Here is a 26,443-nt window from a genome sequence, read left to right as displayed (position 1 = left end):
AAATTTCTTCACCTTATGGCATCTGGTGTTCGCCAGATATTGCCCATCGCGATCAAATGTCAGAAGTCGTGAGGTTCGTGGACGTTGATTTTGAAAAAAAAAAAACAGTACGTGAAGGAAACCTTTCTTGGCTTTATTGAAATTACCGCGAAGAATGCTGAGGGACTGGCGAATAGTATTTTAGAACAGTTAAAGAAAGATGAAATGAATTTTCAAGAATGTCGGTCACAGTGCTACGATAACGCTGCTGTAATGGCTGGGCACAAAAATGGCGTGAATGAAAAACTGGGAGAAATAAATAGGCGTGCATTGTTTGTAAACTGTGACAATCACTCACTCAACTTAGTTGGTGTATATTAGGCCGGGTCGATTTGTGGGGAGGCAAAAAAATCGCCCGTTGCTCTGTGAAAATCATATTGTAGGGATCAAAATAAGAAACTTTGCCCAAGGAACCATACCTCTAAAATGAATTATGTACACTGTACATGCAGCAAAACCAAATGTAGCAATGCTCACTTTTTTGGAACCATCGAAAGTGTGTATGCATTTTTTGCTCGTTCAACACAACGTTGGGAAAAACTTAATGAAGCTACACCAGTTCTCATGAAATCCAAATCTGAAACCTGATGGCGTGCAAACGTAGAAGCAATAAAGCGAGTTAAGGGGGGAGCCTGGTTTATAAGGTCAACAAAATCAATTTTTTTTTTCGTTTTAAGCGATTCCTAATATATTTCAGAATATTCACACAAAGTTACAGAGCCTAATTCTCAATATTTCCGTAGCTACAAAGCCAAAAGGCGAGCGTTAGGTAGTTACGCTTTGGCCGGACAGCTATAGTACAAACTTTATCTTCTTTTCTCGACTTTTCATTTTTATGATTTCTTTGAATTGGCGTACAAGAATGAAAAAAAACTAATGAACCTTTTGAAATGAATCATAGCTTGTTCCCTTCAGTATTAAATTCTCTTCTATTTGAACTAACAAAATAGATAAACAAATTTTTTTCAAGATTTTTATACCAAGTTGAAGTGAATTTTGTTTTTATAGAAAGGCATTTTTTTCTTTAAAACCTCCAAAAAGTTGAAATTTTGGAATTTCTCTCAGTTTTCTTAGTTCATCTAGAATAAAAAATCATGATAATTAGAAATCCATTTGAATTTTTTGCTTTAGATAATAATTACGAGCTGTATCTTGTACGCCAGTTGGAAACTCCAGCGTTGCAGCGCTCTACTAATTTCTATGTTAAACATTTTTTTCAACTTATTTTAACCAGTACAAAAGTTCTTTATACTTTTTAAATGTTCATTAAAAGATAGAAAACACTTTGCAGTGCTAAATTAAATTTTTCCTTAAAAAAAATCGCAAAGAGATGCAATTTTTAGACCTCATAAACCAGGCTCCCCTCTTAACAACCATTTGGATCAAATTCTGGAAGTTCTTGAAGAAATGACCGAGGACAAGAATCAAACAAGAAGTGATGGCCAGCAACTAAACAACCGAACGTTGAAGTAATATATGATTTCTTGATTTTGTTGGGATTTTGGAATAAAGTACAAATTCGCATTGACCGTGTTCAAAAGAGGCTGCAAGATCCCACGATGAATTTTCACGCTGCTGCTGAAGATTTGAAGGCACTTCAAAATTATTTCGAAAATGAAAGAGAGGCCATCGTTGATAGTTCACTCGAGGAAGGGATAATTTATGTCAAAAATGGGACGTTGCAACTGAAAGACGCCGAAGAAGAATAAAAAATATATGGATGGTGAGATTTCGATTGATGCAGGTTTGAGTGCCATTGAAGAAATGAAAAGGGTCTTGAAAGAAACAGTTGATCGACTATTTCAAGAAATGAACGGAAAATTCGTACGGTTGAATGAAATCGATGAAAAATTTGGATTCCTTCTCGATGGCAAAGCTTTTATTTATTAGGAAAAAGATCGTATCTCAAAAAAAGCGCAACGAGTTAGGTCAGTTCTACGTATGGAGCTTTGGGTTAACTGGTGTTTGTTGTAAAATGCTCTATATATTTAAAAAAAGTTAAAAGTTGGTAATTCGTCGCGCTACTATTATTTTGAACACAGGTGTATGAATACATATACATGCATGCATATGTGTATGTACACATACATATGTAAATATGTACATCCTTTTGCCGTGTGCACTCGGCTGGGCAATTCATTTTTTTAAAAGCCTGCTTGATGCACACACACGCCTGCATGGCCATGAAATGGCAACAAATTCATAAGGTTGCACAGTTGCAAAGAAAAGCAAAAAAAACAGCAACAAAACAACAAGAAATTAAGTAACAAAAACAACAATAATACAAAAAAATTGCCTGACAACAAAGTCGCACACAAAGTACAATTAATTAGTAGAATATGCTGTTGGTTGCTGTTGCATGGCATTTTGAACTTCCGTTCGCAGTGCTGGCTGAGCAATGTATGCAAATGCAGCAGCAACAAAAAGACAAAAAAACAAAAAATGAAAAAATGCTATGTAAAATAACAACAATAAAAAAAGCGAAAAAGGACAGCATTAAAAAATGAGCTAAAAGCAAGAAATATTGCATGCCACACAACTCAACCGCGTGATGCACAGCTATAAAAAAAGACGAAAGATGAAGCAAAAGTTGCAAGCAGCAGCCAGCCGCCAACAGTGCAGAATGACAACCACAAAACAACACTAAAATCCATACTTACATCCCTCCACTACATACACACACGCACACCCATACATACAAACAAATCAAACCGACGCAGGATGGACAAACAAACGGTCGCATCGTACAATGACAACAATTGCAATGGCAATTGTGGCGACATAACAACGAGGCAAGGCTTTCGTTGGGTTGTTGCAGCCGAGCGCTGCCTGGTCAACGCTGATCATTGTGGCACTTACAATGGCCATTGTAATGGCGTGGCAATTTTTGCTGTTGTTGTTGAGCTGGCGACGGCGATGTTGATGGTGATGGTGATGGCGATGACGATTGCCGTTATTGCGGCGTTTAATTGTTCGCGCAATGTCTGTTATGGGATTAACATTGCCGTGGCTATGGATTGGTAGCCAGCTTTTATGCCACTCCATTTTGTCGTACTTTCCACGTTGCTTTGCTAAACTTTCGTTTACTCCAATGTATTGTTTGACGTTGGCGGTTGTTGTTGTTGTTGAACGTACATGCATATCTTAGAGTATTAAATGTTATGACACTCATGAATTTTTTTGTATCTATGAAAGATGAAATGATCAGCTCATATACGAAGTCATTGAAAATTTAAACAGGAAGCACTAAAAAAGCGAGGTTTGTTGAGAAACCGCGATTTTTTTTCCAATTTTTTTCACGGTTATGCTAGTACATATGCCCCAATATAAGGGGTTACGGGGCAAGTCATCCTTATACTTAAGGACACTCTTATTTAGGTCTTACTTACTTATTTATATGGCCTGATCAAGGATCACAACCCGTTACCGGACTCAGGCCGTCTGTGACAAGTCTCGGCAGGCGTCTCTGACGCGCGTCTTCTCCAATTTGTTACACCAAGCGATGTTAGCGTTCCCTTAACTTGATCCCTTCATTGGAGGCATGGTCTCCCTCCACTTCGTTGTCTTCTAACTTGCCATCCGAACACCTTCCTTGCTGGAGCTTCTGCATCCATATGCTCAACGTGGCCCAACCAGCGCAAGCGCTTCACTATGTCCACCTCGTCGTAGAGCTCATACAGTTCGTGGTTCACTCGGCTGTAGTAGTTATCGTCAACCCGAAGAGGACCGAAGATTTTCCCAAGAATCTTTCTATCGGATACCCCAAGAGCTGCGGCATCACTGCCACACAACACATGCTTCAGCGCCATAGAGTAGCACGGGCAAGATGAGCGTCTTGGAGAGTGTTAGTTTTTTTCGGGCGAGAGAGGTTTCTGCTACGCATTTGCTTACTGAGACCGTAGTAACACCAGGCTGACAACATTTGTTGTTGTGACGGCGGTGCTAAGATATATATATTCTTTGACGATTTCAAAGGTGTAGTCGTCCGCTGAAATTCTGGATCCAAAACGCCGTATATCTTTCCTAGTGGACAGCATATATTGTACATACTTCGTCTTGCCCTCGTTAACCGCTAGATCCACTTTATTTGACTCTCTATGCAATTCAATATGATGTCAATGTGAGGAGCTGGCCACATTGGCCATTTCGGCTCTCTGTAGTACCACTTCCATGAGGAAGTTGAAGAGGTCGCACAATAGTGCTTTGTCTGAAACCTTAATCGGTATTGAACGGTTCGGAGAGGTCTTTTCCTACCTTGACTCAATGTCATTTTGCAAAGTCGGATCAGTTTTGCGGGAATACCGAACTCAGACATTGTGCAAATAGGCGATCCCTTATCGGGCTATCGAAAGCAGCCTAATAATCGACAAAGAGGTCTTGAGTTATGTCGATATCTTTTTTATGGGTTCTTTCTAGAATTTGACGTAGTGTGAGCATCTGGTCGATGATGGACTTTTCAGGTCTAAAACTACACAGTTAAGGTCCAATCAGTGAGCTGGCATATAGTTTTCGTCTTTCACGATAGGTGGTGCATATAGTAGGGCCGCCTTTCTTCAACAGAGGACAAAGGACACTGAGATTACAATCATTGCGCATGCTTTCTCCTAGCCATATTTTACTCATAAGCTGATACATGCACCCAATCAGCCCATTGCCGTCCGCCTTTGAACAGTTCTGTTGGGAGTCCATCTGCTCCGGCTGACTTATTGTTCTTCAGTCGCTGAATAGTCTTATTTAGGCCATTTCTGATTAATTTGGTTACAAGAAATGAATTTCAAAACTAAACCGTTTTCGAAATATTCGAATACTTGATTTTAGAAATTATTTAAGAAAGCATTTTTTGTTTTGCTTGTGCGTCCACTTTGTTGAAAGTGAGTTGGTCCTTTGACCGATATTTTTTCTGTTTTTAATTAAAGGATATGCCAAGCAACAACCCTGGCGTAAGGCCTTACTTACTTAGCTAAAACTACAACCGATGGTCGATCTTGGCCGATAGTCTGTGTACTGCGCGCATTGACGCCGGTTAGAAACACCAAGGGCGGTCAGGTCGTTGTCGACTTGGTCTTTCCAACGTAGGACTCCTTTTTTGCTAGTTCCACCAGTGCATTTCGAAAAGTTCACCTTCTTCGCTGGAGCGTTATCGTCAATTCGCTCAGCGTGCCTTAGCTAGTGCAAACGCTGGAATTTAATGCGCTTCATTACATCAATGTCGGCGTACAGGTTGTGGTTCCATCTTGTACGATACGCATATTTTACACGACTATAGATCTTGCAAAGAATTTTTCTCTTGAAAGCTCCTAATAACCGTCCATCGGTGTTCGTCGATGCCCAGGACTCAGCGTGCAGTAACACCGGGTGAATGAGTGATTGATAGGGCTTTTTCGTGCAACGAGAGTGGACTCTATTTTTTAATTGCCTACCCAGCCCAAAGTGACACCTGCTGGCAAGAGTTATTCTGCGCTGAATCTCTTGGCAGACATTGTTGCTGGTGTTAGTGCTGGATCTTTGGTAGATAAAGTCTTTGACTACGCCAAATTCGTAATTGCCAATCGCAACCTGCTGCTCAATACGCGTAGACTTTTTGGTTCCCACAACAGTGAGTCTTCAAATCATAAAAACTTTGTATGCCACAGATCCATGGTGTGATGCACCCTTGAGTTCCGTGGCCTTAACACTTCACGGCTGAGGTGTTCCTTGATGGTGCGTTGACCCATTGCTAGGAAATGCTCAGGTAGTGTTGGTTTCGAGGCCGCAGCCCCTCTAATCCATGCATCAGCTACTACGTTTTCGGTTGCCACGGTACCCATATTCGATTGTACGTTCTTAAGTAGTCTTTCTATACATTCCAGAACTATTCAGGATTTAACCTCAATGAAGCAAGTTTTAAGAGCAGCTTGACTGTCGCTTAAACTGCTAATTTCCTCATTGCGGAAGTTTCTCTCCAGATTTGTCTCAGTACTTCTTGGAAGGTATTTGGAAAACTGCCCATTCATACTGAGGCTAAATAACGCAACGTCTATGATGTCTGAGGTTCTCCAGTTTACTTTGCTGTTCAGTTTAGTCTTCAACCATTCTCAAACCTCGTGCCCTCTATAGTGCTATTCGGCCTAGTAGGAGTTAGAAGATCAAGGTTTCGATATTTTTTGATGGGTATTTAAGAAAATAGGATTTCGGCGAGCCCGAAAAAACAATTGGTGCCACTAGGAATGTCATGCTGCAGCGGAAAGAAAGGTTGCTGTCTATAGAGCCACGCTGTAATCAGGCGCAACGCGAGCCATGTGGGATCACTACCAGGAGCTGTAAAAGAAAGAGATACGTATTATTAGAATACAGAAATGAGAGGCTGAAATGCGTAAGTGCGAGGAGCTTGAGATGCTGGACAGTAGGAAAAACGACAGAAAATTCGGCGGTTTATAAAAGTTTTTAAGACCGGGGTGCTTTCCTGTAAGAACAAAGACGACGATCTGATGACTGACATCTAGAGCGTGCTTAATTATGGAGGGACAACAGCACATATCACTGAGAATGTGAAAATCCCGATACGCCAACAGCCAATGTGAGAATAGCGATAACGTAGCTAAAGAACAACAAATCCGCGGGAGCCGACGGACTGCCGGTTGAGCTATTCAAACATGGCGGCGAGGAGCTGGTAAGGTGCATGCATCAGCTTCTGTGCAAAATATGGTCGGATGAAAGCATGACTCCTGATTGGAATTTAAGTGTGCTCTGCCCAATCCACAAGAAGGGTGATACTGCAATATGTGCCAATTACCGCGGGATTAGTCTTCAAAATATCGTCTATAAGGCTCTAGCGACCGTATTGTGTGAGAAGCTAAAGCCCACCATCAACCGACTGATTCGATCTTATCAGTGCGGCTTTAGACCTGGAAAGTCCACCCTCGACCAAATATTTATAATACGCCAAATCTTGGAAAAGACCCATGAAAGGAGAATCGACACACACCATCTTTTCGTCGACTTCAAAGCTGCATTCGACAGTACGGAAAGGAGTTACCTGTATGCCGCGATGTCTGAATTTAGTACCCCCGCCAAACTAATACGGCTATAAAAGATGACGTTGCTCAATATCAGCAGCGCCATCAGAATTGGGAAGGACCTCTCCGTTTGATACTAAACGAGTTTCAGACAGGGTGACTCGCTGTTGTGACTTCTTTAACTTGATATTAGAGAGGATCGTACGAGTCGCAGAACTTAATCACTCAGACACAATATTTTATAACAACAAGAACAAGTGTTACCTTAGACTTGACGAACAAAACTAACACTCTACACGCTCTCATCATGACGCAGAAGCTTGGCCGATGACAACATCCGATTTGGAGTGTTTGAGAGAAAGTTTCTGCGGAAGATTTTTGCAAGTATCGTAGGCGATGGAACAATGAGCTGTATGAGCTTTACGACGACATAGACCTAGTGAAGCCAAAGAAGATCCAGTGGCTACGTTGGCTGGGTCATGTCGTCCGAATGGAAACAAACGCTTTGGCTCTGAAAGTATTCAATGCGTTACCAGCTGGTGGTAGCAGAGGGAGGAGAAGACCTCTTCTGCGTTGGGAAGATCAGGTGGAAAAGGACTTGCCGGTTTGCAAGATAAGAGAAACGACTGGCGCGTTGTGCTAAACTCGGCCAAAATCGCATAAGCGGGAATCGCGCCAATCAAGAGGAAGAGTTAAAAAAACAATTATTTTGGAATACAGCAACTGCAGCTAGAGTTGCTCCTTATACGTCATAATTTCCATGTTTATATAGATAATTATTGCATGTACCTTTTTTCCTATGAATCTTGAGAATTTACATAAAAGCGAACTTTTGACAGAACCACTTATTTGACTTTAGTTATTTTCTGTCTGACATAAAGAAATTGCTAAGTCGATATCAGTTTTTTTTTCAAAAGCCCACGGATATGCATTTACAACTGAATACGGGGGTGTAATTGCATACCTGTATGTGTTGCTGCTGACTATAAAGCCAAATCCAAAGGACTTCACTCATTCACCTCATAAACTACTTACAAATCTCGCCAAGTAGATGTTGCTAATAGCAGTGATTTGCTTGCAACTCAGGCGCTAATATTTGCAGCGGCTGTCAGCTGTAGGCCAAAAGCATGTGAAAAAGTGAACGAGTGGCAGGGGTGAGGAATTTTTGAATTTTTCATAGAATTTTCCGCACATATTCGTCGAAGAACCGCCAAAACGGCTAATGCGCGTCAGCATAAGCGCGTCAAGTTAAGACAAGACAATATTTCACGCGGCGGTTTAAGTTAAGCTATGGAAGAGCACCTAAAGCGGGAAAATCTGTAGGCGACATGAAAAGCAACTAAAGTGGGGAAAATCTTTAGGCGACATGAAGAGCAACCTTTCACTTGACGGGTGATGAGTAAACTGATTTTTATTTTAATTACTACAACAACTAAGACTAATAAATATATTTTTTTAACAACCAACTTTGCCATGCTTTGCTGTTTTTGTTGTAGTGGTGTATTTTTAATGACAAAAGGAAGCAGGAAGATGGCTGCATTTACTACTTCCACCATCAGCATCAAAGTCAACGCTTAAAATCAGTAAGCACCAAAAACAAAAAAGAACAGCGCGCAATAAAGCAACAACACTAACACCAACAGCTATTGTCGGTTTTGAGCTCGTGCCTTTTCGGGATAAGGCAAAGTAAACATGATTTCAGTGCTTTTTTACGCCCGCAACTTTTTCACTCCTTTTAGCGTAACCCATAATTTTGCATGGTTGTCGTCGTTGTTGTTGTTGTCAGCCATTGTGACATGTTTGTTGATGTATAAAATTTTTCAAGCTGTAAAAAATTGCAAATAAAAATGAAATTATCATATCGCCTGCAGACATCCGCCAAGGATTCCTTCGTCGCGCATTTGAGTGCCATGTACGCATAAGCACATCTACACTTACATAAGTATGCATGTGTGTATGTGTAGAATGTTATGTAAATGTGTTGCTGTGTAGCAGTTTTTAGCAAGCGAATCCTATGGTGTGCTAGAGATTAGAATATGTTTTGTTGCATATAAAAATATGCATGAAGTGAAAATGGCAAACAAATTGAGTTGGAGTTTATTTCCTAGTGAGTGAAAATGAAGTGGCTTTTTACTTGACATCGTCTGGAAAGGCTTGCATTCTGGGTTAGGTAATGTTCAATGTTATTCTGCCTTTAAAGCTCAGTTGCGCGAAATTTTTATGAAATACTAGCTGTACCCGGCGCGCGTTGCTACGCCAACAACTAAAATAAATTTAAGAAAAACAACTTCAACGAAAAATCAGTACACAAATATTCAATTCATTGTAAGTCATTTTATTGATTTTGTTTATTTAGAAAAAATTGTGACATTACAAAGTTTAGTTTCAATTCAATGTTTACTGAAGTGCTGTGGGATACACAATATTTCTTGTTTTTCTATCTGGTGCGTAGACGAATAAATCAGAAGGTTTTCCGACACGTGAGCGAGCCACATGGAGCTGTCCATGTGAGAACCATAGGTTCTCCAAATTTACTCCACACTTGTAACGATTGCCCTTGTGCTTTGTTAATAGTCATTGCGAAACCAAGTCGCACCGGGAACTGTAAACGTTTGAATTCGAATGGCTTATCTGTCCGGATCATTGGGGTACGTGGCAACAGTACGTCTTCCCCTTTGAATTTTCCAGTTAATATTGTTGCCTCGATAACATTGTTCATCCTTTTCTTGACTGAGAGTCTGGTTCCGTTGTAAAGTCATAGTGGACTTATGTTTCGAAGAAGAATGATGGGTACGCGAATTTTCAATGTAAGAACGTGCGGCGGCATGCCTGGCAAATCAAGCGAATTTAAGAATTCAGTTGGATAGTTGACCATCTCGTCTTGATTCTCCACAGTATCGATGGACTTATATGTTGTCGTTTCACTGGGTATTCCATGGTGAAGTTGATGTTTTTGGCTGCTAATATAGCATGCGTACTGACCCACTGATGGTTTTTGTAGTTTTGTGCAATGTTTGGGAAAACTTTTTGCATCAATTCGTCGATGCTTTCTGTGATCTTACAGAAGTTTGCTGGCAGGGTGATACATTGTGTAGATTCATCAATTTCCATTCGCACATTTCCAATATCCATTAATTGTTTTGCAAAATATCCAGCCAATGCATCCCGTTGTAGTTGTACACGCATGTTATTTTTCAAAGTCAATTTCTGTAAATGACGCCATAGAACTGATATTTAAGACATGCATTAAGTTCATCAGCGAGTGTTGAACGTGGTATAATGGGCAGTGTTTGTCGAAAATCAACAGACAATAAAATGAGTGCGCCTCCGAAGATCCCTCAGTTTCCTTTCAAATCTCGCAGTGTGACATCTTGAGAGACATTGTACATTCACACATCTATGAACATGTCATATTCGTTTCCTCTGTGTAAAAATACATGGTCATACTAATTTTTATGACAATCGGTTGAACGGGGCAGAAGTTGCTACTCTGCAACGCCACCTGGTGGCGAGTGACATCAAAGAGCATATTTTACAAACCTTTTCCGTGGAAAAATACATATATTTATATACCAACTAGCATCACCCAGTGGGCTTCGCACCACCATACATAAAATGTTTTTTTTATATCGCGAGAAATTTTTCATATTAGTTTTTCTTTATAGAACTCGTAAAATGTTTAAACAGTTGAATTAGTTGATTTTTTTCATTCAACATACTTTCTAAAGATGTCACAATAGCCTTTTCTGTACTTTTTTAAAATTTGATTGTGGTGGTCACCTATATACAGGTAAGGTGAAAAAGCCGATAAAAACTTGTAGTTAAACTTTGATTCTTTAATTTCCATTTCAATTTTTTACGCTAAATAAATTATGCTAAAATAAATAAAGTTAAAAATATTTTTCCAGTTCCTTGAATGCTCCAGTTTTTATTATATTTTCGCCCAAAATTAATATTAACATAATATACTCACAACCACAAGAGTACAACAGAAACGCTCATAAGCGGCTGTGTATTTGTTATTGTTTTTCCCACACAGGCATTTCGTATGAGAGGAAACCATTACTCACATAAAATATCATAACTCAGGAACGGCTGCGCCGATTTCAATCAAACTTCACACACACCACCTCCTCAAAGATAGAAAAGAACTCTAAAATTTTTGTGTCAATCGGTTCTGCGGTTCTTGAGTTATAAGATTACCAAGGAAATGTAATATATAACGACAACTTGAAATAACCCAGGATCAGCAGTGTGGTTAGGAATTTCAGCTGATATAAGGCTATCGATTTGATCCGGAGTTATTTTATGTACCAGCCAAATTAGTATATGTGCGTGCGGCAATCCCCTTTTCTGCCATTCGATGGAGTACATATGGCAACGCACCTCCCCAAATACATATAATTTCTCAATTAAATCCATAAGTGCTTTACATTTTTGTCGAAATGGATACTCATGTGGTTCAAACACATCCTAGGGTTACCCGGGTTCACGTTTTGGCCTATTTCTAGAGACCCTGGTATCCGATTCTTAAAATTTTAAAACACAAACCATCTACTGAATAGTCCAAACAAAGCCTAAAAATTTGGTTTGGATAGGTGAGCCCGTTCTTGAGTTATAAGATTACCAAGGAAATGTAACTTCTTTTTATATATATAGATTTTTATAAAAAAAGATATAAGAGACCTACTTCAAAAGGAAAAAGACAAACAACTTAGCAATTATCTCAAAAATATTGACGCAACAAAATCCTCAAACTACACACTTTGGAAGGCGACGAAAAAAGTGGTGGGCGCCACAATACATTTACCACCAATAAAACAACTAAAGAGAAATGGGTCCGAACCTCTTCAGAAAAAGCAACGGTCTTAGCTCAACATTTTAAAGGTACTTTTGAAAATAATAATAACGACATAAATCTTACTTATGCAGCAAACGAGAATAAGCAGCAAATTAAAAAAATCACACTTACGGAGATAAAACAGTTAATAAAAACTCTAAAGAACAATAAATCGCCTGGATACGATCAAATTTCGGGAACAATTATAAAGCATATGCCTGACAAGGCAATAATTTATCTAAGAAATATTTTCAACGCTGCTATAAGTCTCAAATATTTCCCTAGTACCTGGAAAGTAGCTGAAATTATAGCGATCCCGAAACCTAACAAAAACGCTACACTAGCGACATCATATCGACCAATCAGCCTACTACCGACAATATCAAAAATTTTCGAGAAAATATTATTTGACCAGATAAATCCTATTATAACAAGCATGAATCTGATACCCCAACACCAATTTGGATTTAGGAAAAACCATTCAACAATCCAACAGATTCATAGAGTAGTTCACAAAATTAATGACGACCTGAATAAAAAAAGAGTGTGCATGTCCATATACCTCGACGTAGCTAAAGCTTTTGACAAAGTGTGGCACCCTGGGTTACTCTATAAATTAAAAACACAACTACCTAATGACTTTTACCTTATGCTTAAGAGTTACATCCAAGGCAGGAAATTCTATGTTAAATATAACGACGCATGTTCAGACATTCAACCTATGAACGCAGGCATTCCCCAAGGCAGTGTCTTAGGACCAACATTGTATCTATTGTACACGGCTGATCTACCGGAACCGAAGTCAGAAAACAGCATGATTGCAACATTTGCGGATGACACAGTCCTCATGGTATCTCATAAAGATACAAAAGTCGCAAAACAAAATTTACAAAACGAATTAAATGTGACATTAAACTGGTTCAAAAAATGGAACATCGAAATTAACGCTGACAAAACAATACAAGTAAACTACAAAAACCGAAGGACAACCATTGAACCAGTTAGCGTTGGTAATTCTGACGTGCATATTGACACCAAAGCGAAATACCTGGGTATTACGATCGACTCGAAATTAAACTGGCAGCAGCATATAAAGAAAAAGCTAAATGAAGTTAAAAATCGTTTTAAGAAATTGTACTGGCTACTTGGACCCCAGTCCAATCTATCATTGCAAAATAAAGTACTTATTTATCGAACGATAATTGCTCCGATCTGGAAATATGGAATTGAGATTTGGGGCACTGCTGCAAAAATTAATCTAAGTATACTTCAACGAGTCCAGTCTAAAATACTTAGGACCTTAACTAATGCACCTTGGTACATACCTAACGCAGATATTCATCGCGACCTTGACATCGATACTATTGATGAAACAATACAAAGCGCTAGCAGAAGACACATAAATAGATTATTAACACGCACACAAATCCTATGATGAGAAGACTACCAAATAAAGAAAAATCTACCCAAAATCGGCTTAACCGTCAAACACCAACAGATCTTGCAAAATCCATGTAATCAATTGTCAACTAATCGTATATGTCATTGTTTGTTAACCACTTGTTTTTAAATAATATGTATATATTTCTTCTAAATGAGCTTGGGGGCATTGACCCTTCAATATCACTCTCATTCCATCTTTTTGTAAATCAAATTACTTATTGTCTAACGACAGGTGTAATATTTTATGGAAGAAATAAAAAAAAAAAAAAAAATTTTTATAATAATCGGTTCAGTAGTTTTTGAGTTCATCGATGACATACAGACAAACATTAATTTTTATATATTAAGATTAAAAAACAACCTTTTAACCTTCTTTGGTGCCCTTATCAGTATCAAGCGGAAGTACTGAAGCGGAATAAACTTCATAAACCATTTTTAGAATATGAGAATCAATCAATCTTTATAAATTACCTGCAAATCACCTGAAAATATTCAACTATTTAAATAATAATTTTTTGTACAGGAACTATTAGTTTGGTGAATATGTTCGATGTGTTTTTACCGAATACTTTTATTTAAGCAAAAAACAATAATTATATCAAAAAGGTAATCAATTATATATTATAATTGCCGTTGCTGTTTACAACCTCTTCCCACCTGTCGACCGATTTGTTGATGCCGTTCCGCCAAAAATTGCCTAGTCTGGTGTCAAAGAAGTTGTTGCGCCAGTTTTAAGGACCTCTTTGTTATCGAAGGTAACGCTCTTCATATGAGAGGGAACGGAAAAGATGGTAATCGACCGATGCAAGATACAAAGAATACAGCGGATGCTGAAGGACCTCCCATTCGAGCTCTTGAAGTGCGGCTTTCACGACTTGTGCAACACGGAGCCTGGCGTTGTTGTGAAGGAATATAGTTCGATCATCTCGGTCTGGTCTTTTCAGTCGAATAGTCTCATTCACGTGGTGTAGCTGGGCAATGTAGAGTCCCTTGTTGACCATGGCATGCGAGCATTTCCCCGTGTACCATGCCCTCCCAGTCCCCCAAACATATATCATGATCTCCTTTGGATGAAGATCCGGCTTCACTCTCGTCTTTGGCGTATCTCCTGAAGCCATCCACTTCTTTCTTTGCTTCATATTGATGTATAGACACTTTTTCTCATCTCCTGTGATCATTCGGCACAAAACGTCCTGTTTATGACCGCGTGTTTCTCGGTGATGGGTGAGATGCTGACAAGCAATTTCAAGGCGACTTTCAATGTTTTTTTCGTTGAGCCTGCGAGGCACTCAGGCTCCGAATTTTTCGGTAAATCCCATTGAAGGTGATTGAAAATCGTTTTATGATCGCAGTTCTTTTTTTCCGCCAATTCACGACTGGTCTGGTCTCTAGGTCACTGTTCTTGGTTTTTGGTTTTTAGTGTAATTAATAACAATCAATTAGAGGTCCCATCGGATTTTTAGTGTGAACTCGTCTTTAGTTAAGAGGCTCATTTCCGCCTACGTTCGAATGAGAATACTGTATATTTGGAGTGGGTATAATTCCCATGAGACTCTCCCCGTGATAGACATCATTACATCCCGAAAAAGTCACTGTTCGCTCACAGTCTGGAGCTTTTAAGACAATATATTTTGTTAAAGTGACACAAGGAGTTGTAACGAAGCAGAAGACCCAAAAAAAAAAATCCACACCTCATTACTAGGGATGGTCTCAATCCAGCTTTGTCTGTGAGGTCAATAATAATTGTGTGTCCGTTTTGCGGTAAATTGTTGCTTTACTCAACTAAGATACAGACCATTGGGTTTTCCATACGCAATTCGCCATCGTCTATTTCCCAATCGTCGCCAGCATCCAAATACCTCCATTGCTATCTCCTCTTTCCCTATCCATTTCCGTTTCATGACACAATAATACTCACATGCCCAGGAAGGTAGGTAGTGCTGGCTGAACTGTAAAAAGATCACACTTAGACCTCTGGGGTTGATGGTTTCACATTTGTGGAGTCCTACAAAGAGCAGGGCAGTGGCAAAGTAGGTGTTCCAAAGTAACCCGAACACTCGCTTTGTTTCATTACGTCTTACACGCATCGCTCTGGACTAATCCCATTTTGGCTGCGTGATGTCGGGTGAGACAGTGTCTCGTCAGTATTCCAACCAATATTTTGCTGTATTTTTTAGAGTGTGATAAAATAAAGTTTCTAGTTTTCATATTCCAAGTCCTTAGCATAATTTTGGCAGTTTTATACGAGGTTGAGTGTTCCCACATCGACTGCGTTTCCAGACCTATTTCCTCTTTCAGTTCCGTTTTCAGAAAGGAGAGTGATCGATATATATCTGATGTGCTCAAGATCGGCAAGTGAGTACCTGCCTTAGCGAGCTGACCGGCTTTTGCATTTCCTTCTTCTCCTTTCCGTCCTGGTATCCTGCAAAAAGTGGCCCGCCCATTTACGCAAAGTTCATCCATTTTAGATCCGCATTGTTGAACACATTCCACGTTAGTTCAAGGAGCCATAATTGCTTTAATAGCCGCGTTTGTCCGAATATTAAGAGGGATTAATTTCAAAGCCAATTCAGCTGCTTTTGTTGCGCCAGAGATTTCAGCTTGAGATATACTACAGTAATTAGGGAGTATGAAAGACTTTTGGAGCTAAATTTTTCCCAAGCCTTATCCACCGTAGCTCAGAGATCGAACAGATCTCTCTATTCGCAAACTAGGGTTTGAGGGTCGTGCTAGAGTAATGCTTCCAAATAGGCAGGATTGGATCGAGGGTAAAATCTGCACCGAAGCTTGCACCTCTGTCTTCACTGACGGTTCCAAGATGGAATCGGGGTTCGGATCAGGGGTTTTTTCTAAATCAGCCAATTTATCTATCTGCTTTAAACTGCCGAATGCTGCTAGTGTTTTTTAAGCAGCAATCTTCTGCGATTCTGCGGGCATACAGAATGCTTAGGGAACGTAGGAGCGAGAGAGATATTAACATTTTCTCCGATAGTCAAGCCGCGATCAAGGCTCTGACGACGCCATAGTGCAGAATGAAATTAGTAAGCTGCTGTAAGGAGGAGATCGAATCCCTTGGGTGTGCAGGCAACATTTATCTGATCTGGGCTCCAGGACATAGGAACATAGAGGGCAATGAAATTGCTGATGAGGCTTGCCACGAAGGCTTCAGAGACCTCCTACCGATCATCGGCATCTCCCTGACAGTTGTTAAAGGGGAACTGCACAAATTATTTCTCAGGTAAGCGCAGAAAGATGGAGCTCTATTTCTTCATGTGCAATTTCGAAAACCCTTTGGTCCCAATACAATATACGAAGAACTCAGCAAGTCCTTTGGACTCCTCGCCATTCAATCCAAACTCGTAGCTGTGTTTACCGATCACTAACGATCGGCACACACGCAGAAAAACTAGGTTTACCATTTAACCCCCATTGCAGAAGTTGTGGGGACCTTTCCGAGAAGGAGACTGAAGAGCACTTTCTCTATAAATGTCTGGGTTTGGCAGCTAAACGACTAAAGTCACTGGGCGCTACTTTCTTCGACAGCCTGGGGCAGTGCGCCAACCTAAATCCAATCAATCTCCTCCATTATATCAACAGCTCTGGCTGGCTGTAGATATCTGTTGGTTAGAGGTCTCATAATGGTATCAAAACGGCGCTTTAGTGCTACTTGGGGAGTGTGAGACTGGCACTTCAACCATTTCACCTACCTACCTTATCCACCTCTTTCTTGTCTATTGGTATTACAATGGATTCGTCCAAGTGTGTTTCACTTCGCTCGTTTTCCTTTATTGATACAATTTGGCCCATGCCTGTTTCTCAAGCCACGTTTTAGTTGGTAGCTCTGGATCATACTCATATAGACTTGATTTTACACTGTTTTAGTGACCCAGTTATAACACAACAAACCAAAAATATTGTTTTTCCAATATGAGCCTTAACACGAGGTCCCGCTTTTGTATGCAAAGACCTTCATCCAAAAATACGATATGAGCTAAACGAATCAAGAATTTCAACAATGGAAGACTTAAGTAATAAAGTTGAAGTAATTTAGCATGTACAACAACAAAGATAAGTAAAAGACATTAGTTTGCAATTGTGCTTGAGTATTTGCACCACCGATTGCTCACCAATTGGCGTTTTGCAAAATATGTCCAAACTGAGTACTGGCCATTAATCTTAACAACGGTAGCACTTTATAAAAAAAAAAGTATTCAACATAAACGCCAAAACACTCTTACAAACAAGTGTAAGTGCTAACTGCCAATGATTGTCGAAAGTAACCAATTTCATTTCACCCCTCGGGCACTGTTGTACTGCTGCCCTTGCTTCCGGAGTTTTTCGGTCGCTGTCGTTTGTCTGCCGATAAAGTGTCGAAATACCCGCACTTACAAATGACTTAATGACTTCATAATTGAATAATGGCATGAACTGACTGTTGTGCCACAACACGACCCTACAAATTCCCCCCTCGCCGCATGCTTGCTACCATTTTGTAGCGAAATTTGTGACACACAAAAGTTCACACAAATTTAGTTACATTCGCCATTCATGCGAATCATTCGTATAAAATCAACATTAAAATTGAAATTACAGTGGTGAAAACAGTGAGTGCAAAAAGTGAGGGGAACAAAACAACTACAAAACCAACATAAAGCAATTGTGAGCGCGCGCGCCATGAACCACTTGTTAAGTGCGAATTATTACCAGCAGTAAAAGCGTCGTCGTAACGTTACAAGTATACACACACACACACACACACACACTTGTCGTCCAGCTGGAAGGCTACTAGCAAGTCATTCAATGTTGCCCATTCAACGTTGACACCGCTAGTCGCTGAGGGTGGTAATGTGCCCCTTTGGGCAAATTATTACAGTTGCCGTCGTACCAACAGTAACAGCAAAAGCAAAAGCAACAGCAAAATTTCTATAATAACAACAACGTTTGCATTTAATTTTTGTGCCATTGGATGGTATTTAACTAAACTAGGCTCGCTGCGGAGCGGGGCTGTAATGTCATTTAAAGGGTGTTAAAAGGTCGCGGACACCCATGGCTTTTCGTCCTTTGCTTCTTTGATATGTAATGAACGCTTTCGCTCTTTTCGCCAGTAGGCGCTACTTACTGTGGCGCTTTTGATATTAATGTGCAACTCGATGAGGGGACGATGCAGCACAAATGATTGTGTCCATAAATCAGGAACCGTTGACATGTGCTCCCTCAGTCGCCGTTGCCTTCGCCGGTGGGGAAGTGCTGGCAGGCATAGATCGTACATGCGGCCTTTAAATGATGCTGCCACATACAACAGCTGGTGTTTAAAAACGAAATAAATTAGTTATTTTTGGTAGTTGATATTTCTTGAGTGCTCTTTAAGTGTTGTGTTGCTGACGACAATTCACGTGTTAAAGTGTATGAGACAAAATGAAAATTTTGCTGAACTTTAGAATTCATTCTCAAATTTTGAGCTTTTTTTTCTTGTTTACTCTACTCGGGAGCATAGGGCCTCGACAAAACTCAGTCTTGCGCTGGTTTCGTTAATCTATTGCTTTCTGACAGGGTAGGTGATTAGCCTGCCGCTACAAAAATTTTGAACACAATGGCATTATTCGCATGAACTAATACTAATATTCCCCTTCGGAGGCTTGATTTGATTTTGGGGAGTTGCAGTCATCAGTCAGCCAGTAGGTATGCTCGAATTTTGATAGTGTTGTTGTGAGGTCCAAGTATAGCAGCGAATTCTTTATCTCGATGTCTGAGATCTCATTAATTTGCTGTAAGAAAGGCTTACCGAAGGAGCGAAGTCGTGCCCTAGCTAGCCTCGGACATTCACATAAGTAGTGGAAAAGACTTTCCTTCGTCCCTTCCGCTTGAAAGTTTCTGCAGATGGGATTGAAGGGGAGGTTAAGTCTGGCTGCATGATCCCCTACTTTCCAATGACCTGTAAGGGTTGCAGTGATGCGTGAAATGTTTGGTCGAGAACATCTTAGCAGGTAATTTGTCCTTTGGATTTTGTACGACGGCCATGTGTTTTTTGTTGTATTACGTGAAGTTAATTGCTTCCATCCTCATTTGGCTAAAGCATGATAGTGTGAAGCCATGGATGCTTTTATCGTGTTGAGTGGGGTGGAGACTGCCACCGCCTTTGCTATGCCTAGTGTCGAGCCTTTTCTTGCTAGCCCATCCGCTATCTCATTACCTCGAATGTTCCTGTGATCGGGAAGATTGATAGTGTAAAACGACCTTCTTTTACACAATACGTTCGCTAGAACCTTACAGACGATATTTAGTAGACTAAACCCGCGGTAGTTGGCACAGATTGTAGAATCACCCATCTTGTGGATTGGGCAGAGCAAACTTAAATTCCAATCGGCAGTCATGCTTTCATCCGACCATATTTTGCATAGGAGCTGATGCATGCACCTTACCAACTCCTCGCAGCCATATTTGAATAGCTCAGTCGGCAGTGCATCGACTCCCGCGACTTTGTTGTTCTTTAGACGCGTTTTCGTTATTCTCTCCTGGACGTGGTCAGGTAGCGGAACGACAGTATCGTCGTCAACGATTGATGTATCGGGACCTTCACATTCTCTGTGATACTCGCAGTTATCACTATTTAACAAGTTCGAGAAGTGTTCCCTCCATAATTCGAGCGCGCTCTGGATGTCATCAACCAACCGATTGGACCTTATCGGTGTGGCTGTAAGCCTGGCAAGTCTACCACCAACCAAATATTCACAATACGCCAAGTATTAACAAATACCCATAAAAGGAGAATCGACACACACCATCCTTTCGTCGACTTCAAATCTGCATTCGACAGCACGAAAAGGAGTTCCCTGTATGCCGCCATGTTTGAATTTGGTATTCGCACAAAACTAATACATCTAGATGACGTCCAAAGATGACGTTGCTCAATACCAGCAGCACCATCAGAATTGGAGACCTCTCCGAGCCGTTTGATACTAAGCGAGGTTTCAAACTGGGTGACTATCTTTTGTGTGACTTCTGTAACCTGATGTTGGAAAAGATCGTGCGAGCCGCAGAACTTAATCGCTAGACACAGTTTTCAATTAGAGCGATTGATTGCTGGCGTACGCCGACGATATTGACATCATCGGCCTTAACAACCGCGCTGTTAGTTCTGCCTTCTCCCAACTGGATAAAGAGGCAAAGCGAATGGGTCTGGTGGTGAACGAGGACAAAACGTAGTACCTCCTGTCTTCAAACAAACAGTCGGCGCACTCGCTTATCTTCACCCACGTCACTGTTGACAGTTACGATTTCGAGGTTGTAAGAGACTTCGTTTATCTAGGAACCAGCATTGACACCGATAACAATGTCAGCCTAGAAATCCAACGGAGTGCTACTTTGGAGTAAGTAGGCAACTGCGTTTTAGAATCCTCTCCCGACGAGCGAAACTAACACCATATAAGGCTCTCATCATGTCCGTTCTCACATATGGCGCAGAAGCTTGTACGATGGCAACATCCGATTAGACGTTACCTGGAGTATTTGAAAGAAAGGTTTTCTGGAAGATTTTTGAAGCGTTGCTCTTTGGCGACGGCAAGTATCGTAGGCGATGGTATTGATGTTGTTCCACAAAAGGAGACACCTACAGTTTTAGTCCAACTCGGAACGGCGAATGGTTTTTTTATGAGGAGCGTTTTCACGGCAAAAATACACTCGGAGGTTTGCCCCGGAAATTCGAATCTATCCACTCCCAAATAGTAGTCACGCACCAACCAATTCAGCTACGGTGGCCGTCGGCATATTCATTTAAGTTGTTGTTGTTGTTAAAATTTATTATCAAAATCGTTTCAAAAGAAAATCGTCTTCAGTGATGCAACACATTTCCGGTTAAATGTCTTCATCAAAAGGCAAAATTGCCGGAGTAGGAGCTAAGAAGATCCATGGAACATTCATCAGGTGCCCCTAACTACGAAAAAGTCTCTGTTTGGCACGAAGATTTATACGAGGCTCTGGCCAAGATTATATGTACTACACGGGAAACTCATCCGATGTTTCTGACTTCGAAAAAGACACCTAGACTTCATCACGGCGACTCATTCACTATGCCCATTAGTTTAATTAAAGATAAACGTTTAAGCGCTCTTACTGAAAAACCCTATATTTTTATTGTAACTAAATACGTACCTGACAACTATCTGATAAGTATCATAAATTTGAATGAATTACTTTCGTAGAGAGTGTAATTGAAACGTTTATCCGCATATAAGAATGTATATATGTAGAGGGTCTTTCAAAAAAACGCGCCTAGTTGTTGTTTTAAAATATTGTAAAATACGAAAAAACTTAGATTCTTTCAGATTTAACTATTTTTATTTACATTATACATTACTTATTTATTTACAGGTAAAATCTGTCAAAGAGTGAACTTGTCGAGATTTCGATGTTGAAGGTTATTCAGCAACGCTTTGCGCTACAGCAGCAATATTCTCAACAGAACGTACAGTTTTTGGGATGACAGTCCTTTTTCTGTCTTCCACATAACCAATTCATTAACAGTTTTTCTCTGACCTTTGAATTGTCGACTCATTCGTACGAATATTTCTACAAAAAGAGTCACAAATTTTATGATATGTTGCTCCTAGAGATCGACGATTTTCATAATAAATTTCAATAATTTTAACGCGTTATTCTATCGTATAAAATTTACTTGACAAATGCCAGAGATGACATAAAAAAAAGTACCGTCTAGGAATTATTCACTACTAACAGCTAGACGACAACTGAAGAGAAGCCAGAGTCCGTAGATCTCCATATCAAGAAGGTGGTTACCATGAGTGCATTTAGATTAAATGAAGCGGATCGCTGAAGGGGAAAAACGTATGGTCATGCCAGTCTTTTATTGCGACAAACTCAGTTCATCTCGAAGAGGACTGATTACATCGTCCCAACGGTGACATTCAATGCAATTTTTCCACTCTCTTTCCATCTCGAGAGGAATGGAGTAAGAGAGTTTTACTTAACAACTTTGACACTACTGTCTACACAGAGATACAAAAATGGATTGTGGTGTTGGATCAGGTATATATTCTCATAGACTTAGACCTGTAGATCTATAGATGCAAGGCAGTCATAACTGGCTTTTGGACTATCGGGGAACAATCTCTCACAACACACATGGCCACAGTTGTAAACAACCCGAGAAAGAGGAAACGATTTTCCACTGTGAACGCCCTGTCTTATGGAAGGAGAGAATGTCAACCCTTGGCAAACCACTGATCGAGAGTCTCGAACAACTGTCGGGTTTAGACATCAACAACCTAATAAGGTTCCTGAACCGCTTGGATGCGATATGGTCATGCTGTCAATAACTGTTAAACAAGTTGGTAGCGTGGATGTGGTAACAAAATGGTGCGGAAGCGCTAGTTGGATTCTGGATGATTCACCACTTTGACCAACCAACCAACAACATCGGTAAAAAAGTGCAGAAAACTCTGGATATGATTGACACTTGGTGCTGTGCGAATGAGCTATCGTCAAACCCCACCAAAACTGGTATTGTCCTCTTACTCGAAGGAAGAAGCTTGGTGGACTCGTTCTGCCTAAGCTACAAGGAGTCACAATCCAGCTATCCAAAGAAATCAAATATCTTGGAGTAATCCTCGATAGTAAACTTCTTTGGCAGTCACTCGTTGAAACAAATACATTAAAAGCACTGATAGCCTTCTGGCAGTGCAAGGGTGTTTTTGGGAATGCGCGACTATGATAAGACCTATTATCAACTATGCATCAGTGGTCTGGATGAGCAGACTCTCTCTCGTGGGAGTCAGGAGGACCGTATCGAGACTACAACGCACTGTGGCTATCTGTTGCACCGGAGCTTTTCCGACCTCTTCAGGCCCGTCATTAGATGCTCTGATTGGTCTACCACCACTTGATACTTTCATCCAAGGAGAGGCCTTGAAGGCCATTAGTAGGCTGAAACACAATGGGAACTGGTACGGCCTCTGTCCGGCATTGAAAAACAGAGAAGGCATGGACCTCAATCCAACGATTCTCTCCATGCACCTTGACTCCATGCCATCAAGAGTCCTACTTGAAAAGAGATACAGTGTAGTGCTGTCAGAGGCTCAGTTGTGGTCAAACTTTAAAAATGAGCCCGGCAAACACTGTTTTCGCAGTTTTACGGATGGATTCAGGACTGAGCACGGCTTCGGCTCTGGGACCTTCGTGGAATCCAGCAGCAGAACTGCACTTTGCTCTTGGAATGCATGCCTCTGTGTTTCAAGCGGAGGTGTATGCTGCTCAAGAAGCGATGAACTTTGTTGGGGAAAACAGATGGAGAGGCAGATCTATATGTGTCTGACTCCTTAGTTTAGGCCAAAGAAGTTGGCGTCAGAGCCCGTTTTGCTACTCACTTCTGCAACTATCAAAGACACGGTTAGCAAATGGGTTACTACAACCCACAAGCGAGCTTGGCAGGCTGAGAGTGGCTGCAGATGGACCTAACTGTTGTTATCTGTCATGCCCGACCAACTGTCGCAGATCGTCCTGTCATTAAGCAGAAGGGACTGTAGTCAGCTGGTTGAACTGATGACGGGCCACTTTCTGTGGGCGAAGCACATGGAAAAGGCGGGCATCTCAGACAGTGCACTCTGCTCAGCATGTGGAGAGGAGGATGAGACGGCGGACGACTTTCTGTGCGTCTGCTCCGCTTTCGCACGAATCATGTTTGAGGTCTTTGGCACTGATTTGTTAAGAAGCGACCATCTTGGCTCCTTGGCATCACAAGATCTGCCCAGATTTCTTCAGAGATCGGGTAGATTTAAAGAAAATTTAAAGGGAATCCAAGTGTAGTACAATGGACTTAATTAATGTCTGAGCGCTGCACTTGCTAGTTGTCCCGACAAAAAAAGAAAAAAAAACCAACCAACTGAAAGCAGCCAACTTTTGAAAGACCCTTTGTTTTTGGTTTATAAATAACTAAAGAAAAAATAAATAAACAATGAAAAATCACCGAGTTCTTCAGAATCGTAGATCTTATCTAAGCGATAAGATACTGTATATGCATTCACACACACACACATAAGTAAGTATGTACGCCACCTCTGCATAAAAACCCCTTCTAATAATATTTGCACAACAGTTAGTTGCCAATAATTCGAAATGCTTTGTTTACATTTAACCAGCGCCATCATAATTGTCGCTTTGACATTTTCCGTCACCTTTGGCTTGACGAATAATCGAGTTGAGAACGCCACCGTTGGACCTTTTGCGGAAAATCCACTTGGCCGTTCAGCTTACACACCTCCTTTGCCCCGAAACTGTGCCGAGGCATTATCAGCCATTGGTAGCAAAGCGGAGAGTGGCATCTATCAGATATACCTGGTCGAGTTGTTCGAACATCCCTTTTACGTGTATTGCTTGAAAGATCCAAACGGTGGCGATGCATGGACGTTGATACAGCGACGCCAGGATGGATTGGTGAATTTTTATCGCAATTGGCATGACTACCAAACTGGCTTTGGTAATTTGGATGGCAATTTTTTTATTGGCTTAAATAAGCTGCACGCCTTGACACAAGTGGATTTGCAAGAATTGCGGATTGAAATGATGGACTTCGCGGGAACTCAGATACATGCGAAATACGAAAGTTTTGCTGTGGGCAACGAGGAGGAGAAGTATGCATTGAATATTTTAGGAAAATATTCCGGCACAGCTGGCGAGGCATTACGCGGCTACCATGATGGTCTGAAGTTTAGTACTTTTGATCAGGATAACGATGAGGCTAAGGAGAATTGTGCTGAGATCTGGCATGGTGCTTGGTGGTACAAGGATTGCTGGTGGAGGTAGGCAATGAAATGAATGTTCCAAAGTAGAAAAGATCAGTAATTTTTAACTCACTATATTTCAGCAATTTGAATGGATCCTACAATAACACTTTGTTGTGGAACGGACGTTATCCAAATGGTATGAAGTATACTCACATGGCTATAAGACCAAAGAAACGGTAGACAAGAATTAAATTAATTAAAATTAAATGGAGATGTAATAAATCTTTATGGCATAGGTAAATAAACACGAGTCGAACAGAGCTTGAAGAGAACGGCGCTATTATTTTCTTATTGAATATGGAAAATCCGATTTTTTTTTAGATGAAAATTGTGCATCAACAAATAGAAATGCAAGTAGCTCATAAACCATGCTTCAATGTTTTCCTTAGATGTTAAAAAAATCTTTGAAAACTAGTGGTAAGTTTTCAGCCAAAAAAAAAAAAAAGCCGTAAGCCGACCATTCAATTTCTATGTAAAATCAGCGGCTGAGTCCGAACATTTATAAGCCCTTAATTTTTTTTTCTGTCCTGTAGCTTGCGAGATATTGTCAAATAACAGTTTCGGATCAAAGGGAAAAGGATAGATCATAAAATTGTATAATATCCGGAAAATTTGCTAACCGCTCAAAACAAGTGATGCATCAAATCTATCTTTAGTTCATGCTTAATTTTTCAATTAAATAAACCTTTTTCCAGATATTTACAAAGTTCGAAGAAAAAATTTTGTTTTTGCAAAAATATGAAAATTTTCGATTTATATTTTACGAACTCTTTCTTGCTCTTCGAAACGAAAAGCTAAGGTTATGCGTCGTAAGCTAGCATTTAATTGTAGGGCTGTGCCAGGCGAACTCCTTACTGAGGGCTATAATCAAAAGAAGTTCAGGATATTCATTTTTTTATATCTTTGCTCACATCGCTCGAGAGCATAGGGCCTCGACAAGACTCACAATCGTACACGGTTCTGGGCTGTTGTTTTTCCGCCATCCCATGTGAATTCGGCATCTGCTAGTTCGCACAACATCGACCTTTTCCAAGTAAACTTTGGCTAACCGCGTCCTATGCTCCCTTGCGGGTTCCAGTGCAGTGCCATTGTTCTGCAGGCTACTCATAACCCTCCCTAAAGGCAAGCTGAGAATACTCACGGGTATTCTCACAGGATACTGCAGTTTGCCCAATTATCTGTATCCCTTTTTCTATCCTAAAATTCTCGGAAAGGTTAGGTTAGGTTAGGTTGAAGCGGTTGACCATTGTAGGACACACTCAGGCTCATGGCCCATTGTGAAGCCGCGTGGGGAACTAACCCCTATCCCTCCTGAAACCAATGTGTGCTAT

General features: G+C 40.6%; 1 protein-coding gene across 1 annotated transcript; it reads left to right on the top strand.

The window, feature by feature from the left end:
• The first annotated feature begins 24,430 nt into the window (after nt 1–24,430).
• LOC128856278 (ficolin-1-like) lies at nt 24,431–25,483 on the top strand. The gene is made up of 3 exons (XM_054091574.1): nt 24,431–25,127; nt 25,193–25,288; nt 25,349–25,483. Exons 1-3 carry the CDS (start codon nt 24,445–24,447, stop codon nt 25,350–25,352), a joined length of 783 nt encoding a protein of 260 aa, XP_053947549.1. The 5' UTR covers nt 24,431–24,444; the 3' UTR covers nt 25,353–25,483.
• The last annotated feature ends 960 nt before the right edge of the window (nt 25,484–26,443 follow it).

Source organism: Anastrepha ludens, chromosome 3, assembly GCF_028408465.1.
Source record: "Anastrepha ludens isolate Willacy chromosome 3, idAnaLude1.1, whole genome shotgun sequence".
Taxonomy (NCBI): domain Eukaryota; kingdom Metazoa; phylum Arthropoda; class Insecta; order Diptera; family Tephritidae; genus Anastrepha; species Anastrepha ludens.
Note: the sequence above shows the minus strand (reverse complement) of the source record. Positions and strands in the feature narration are given on the sequence as shown.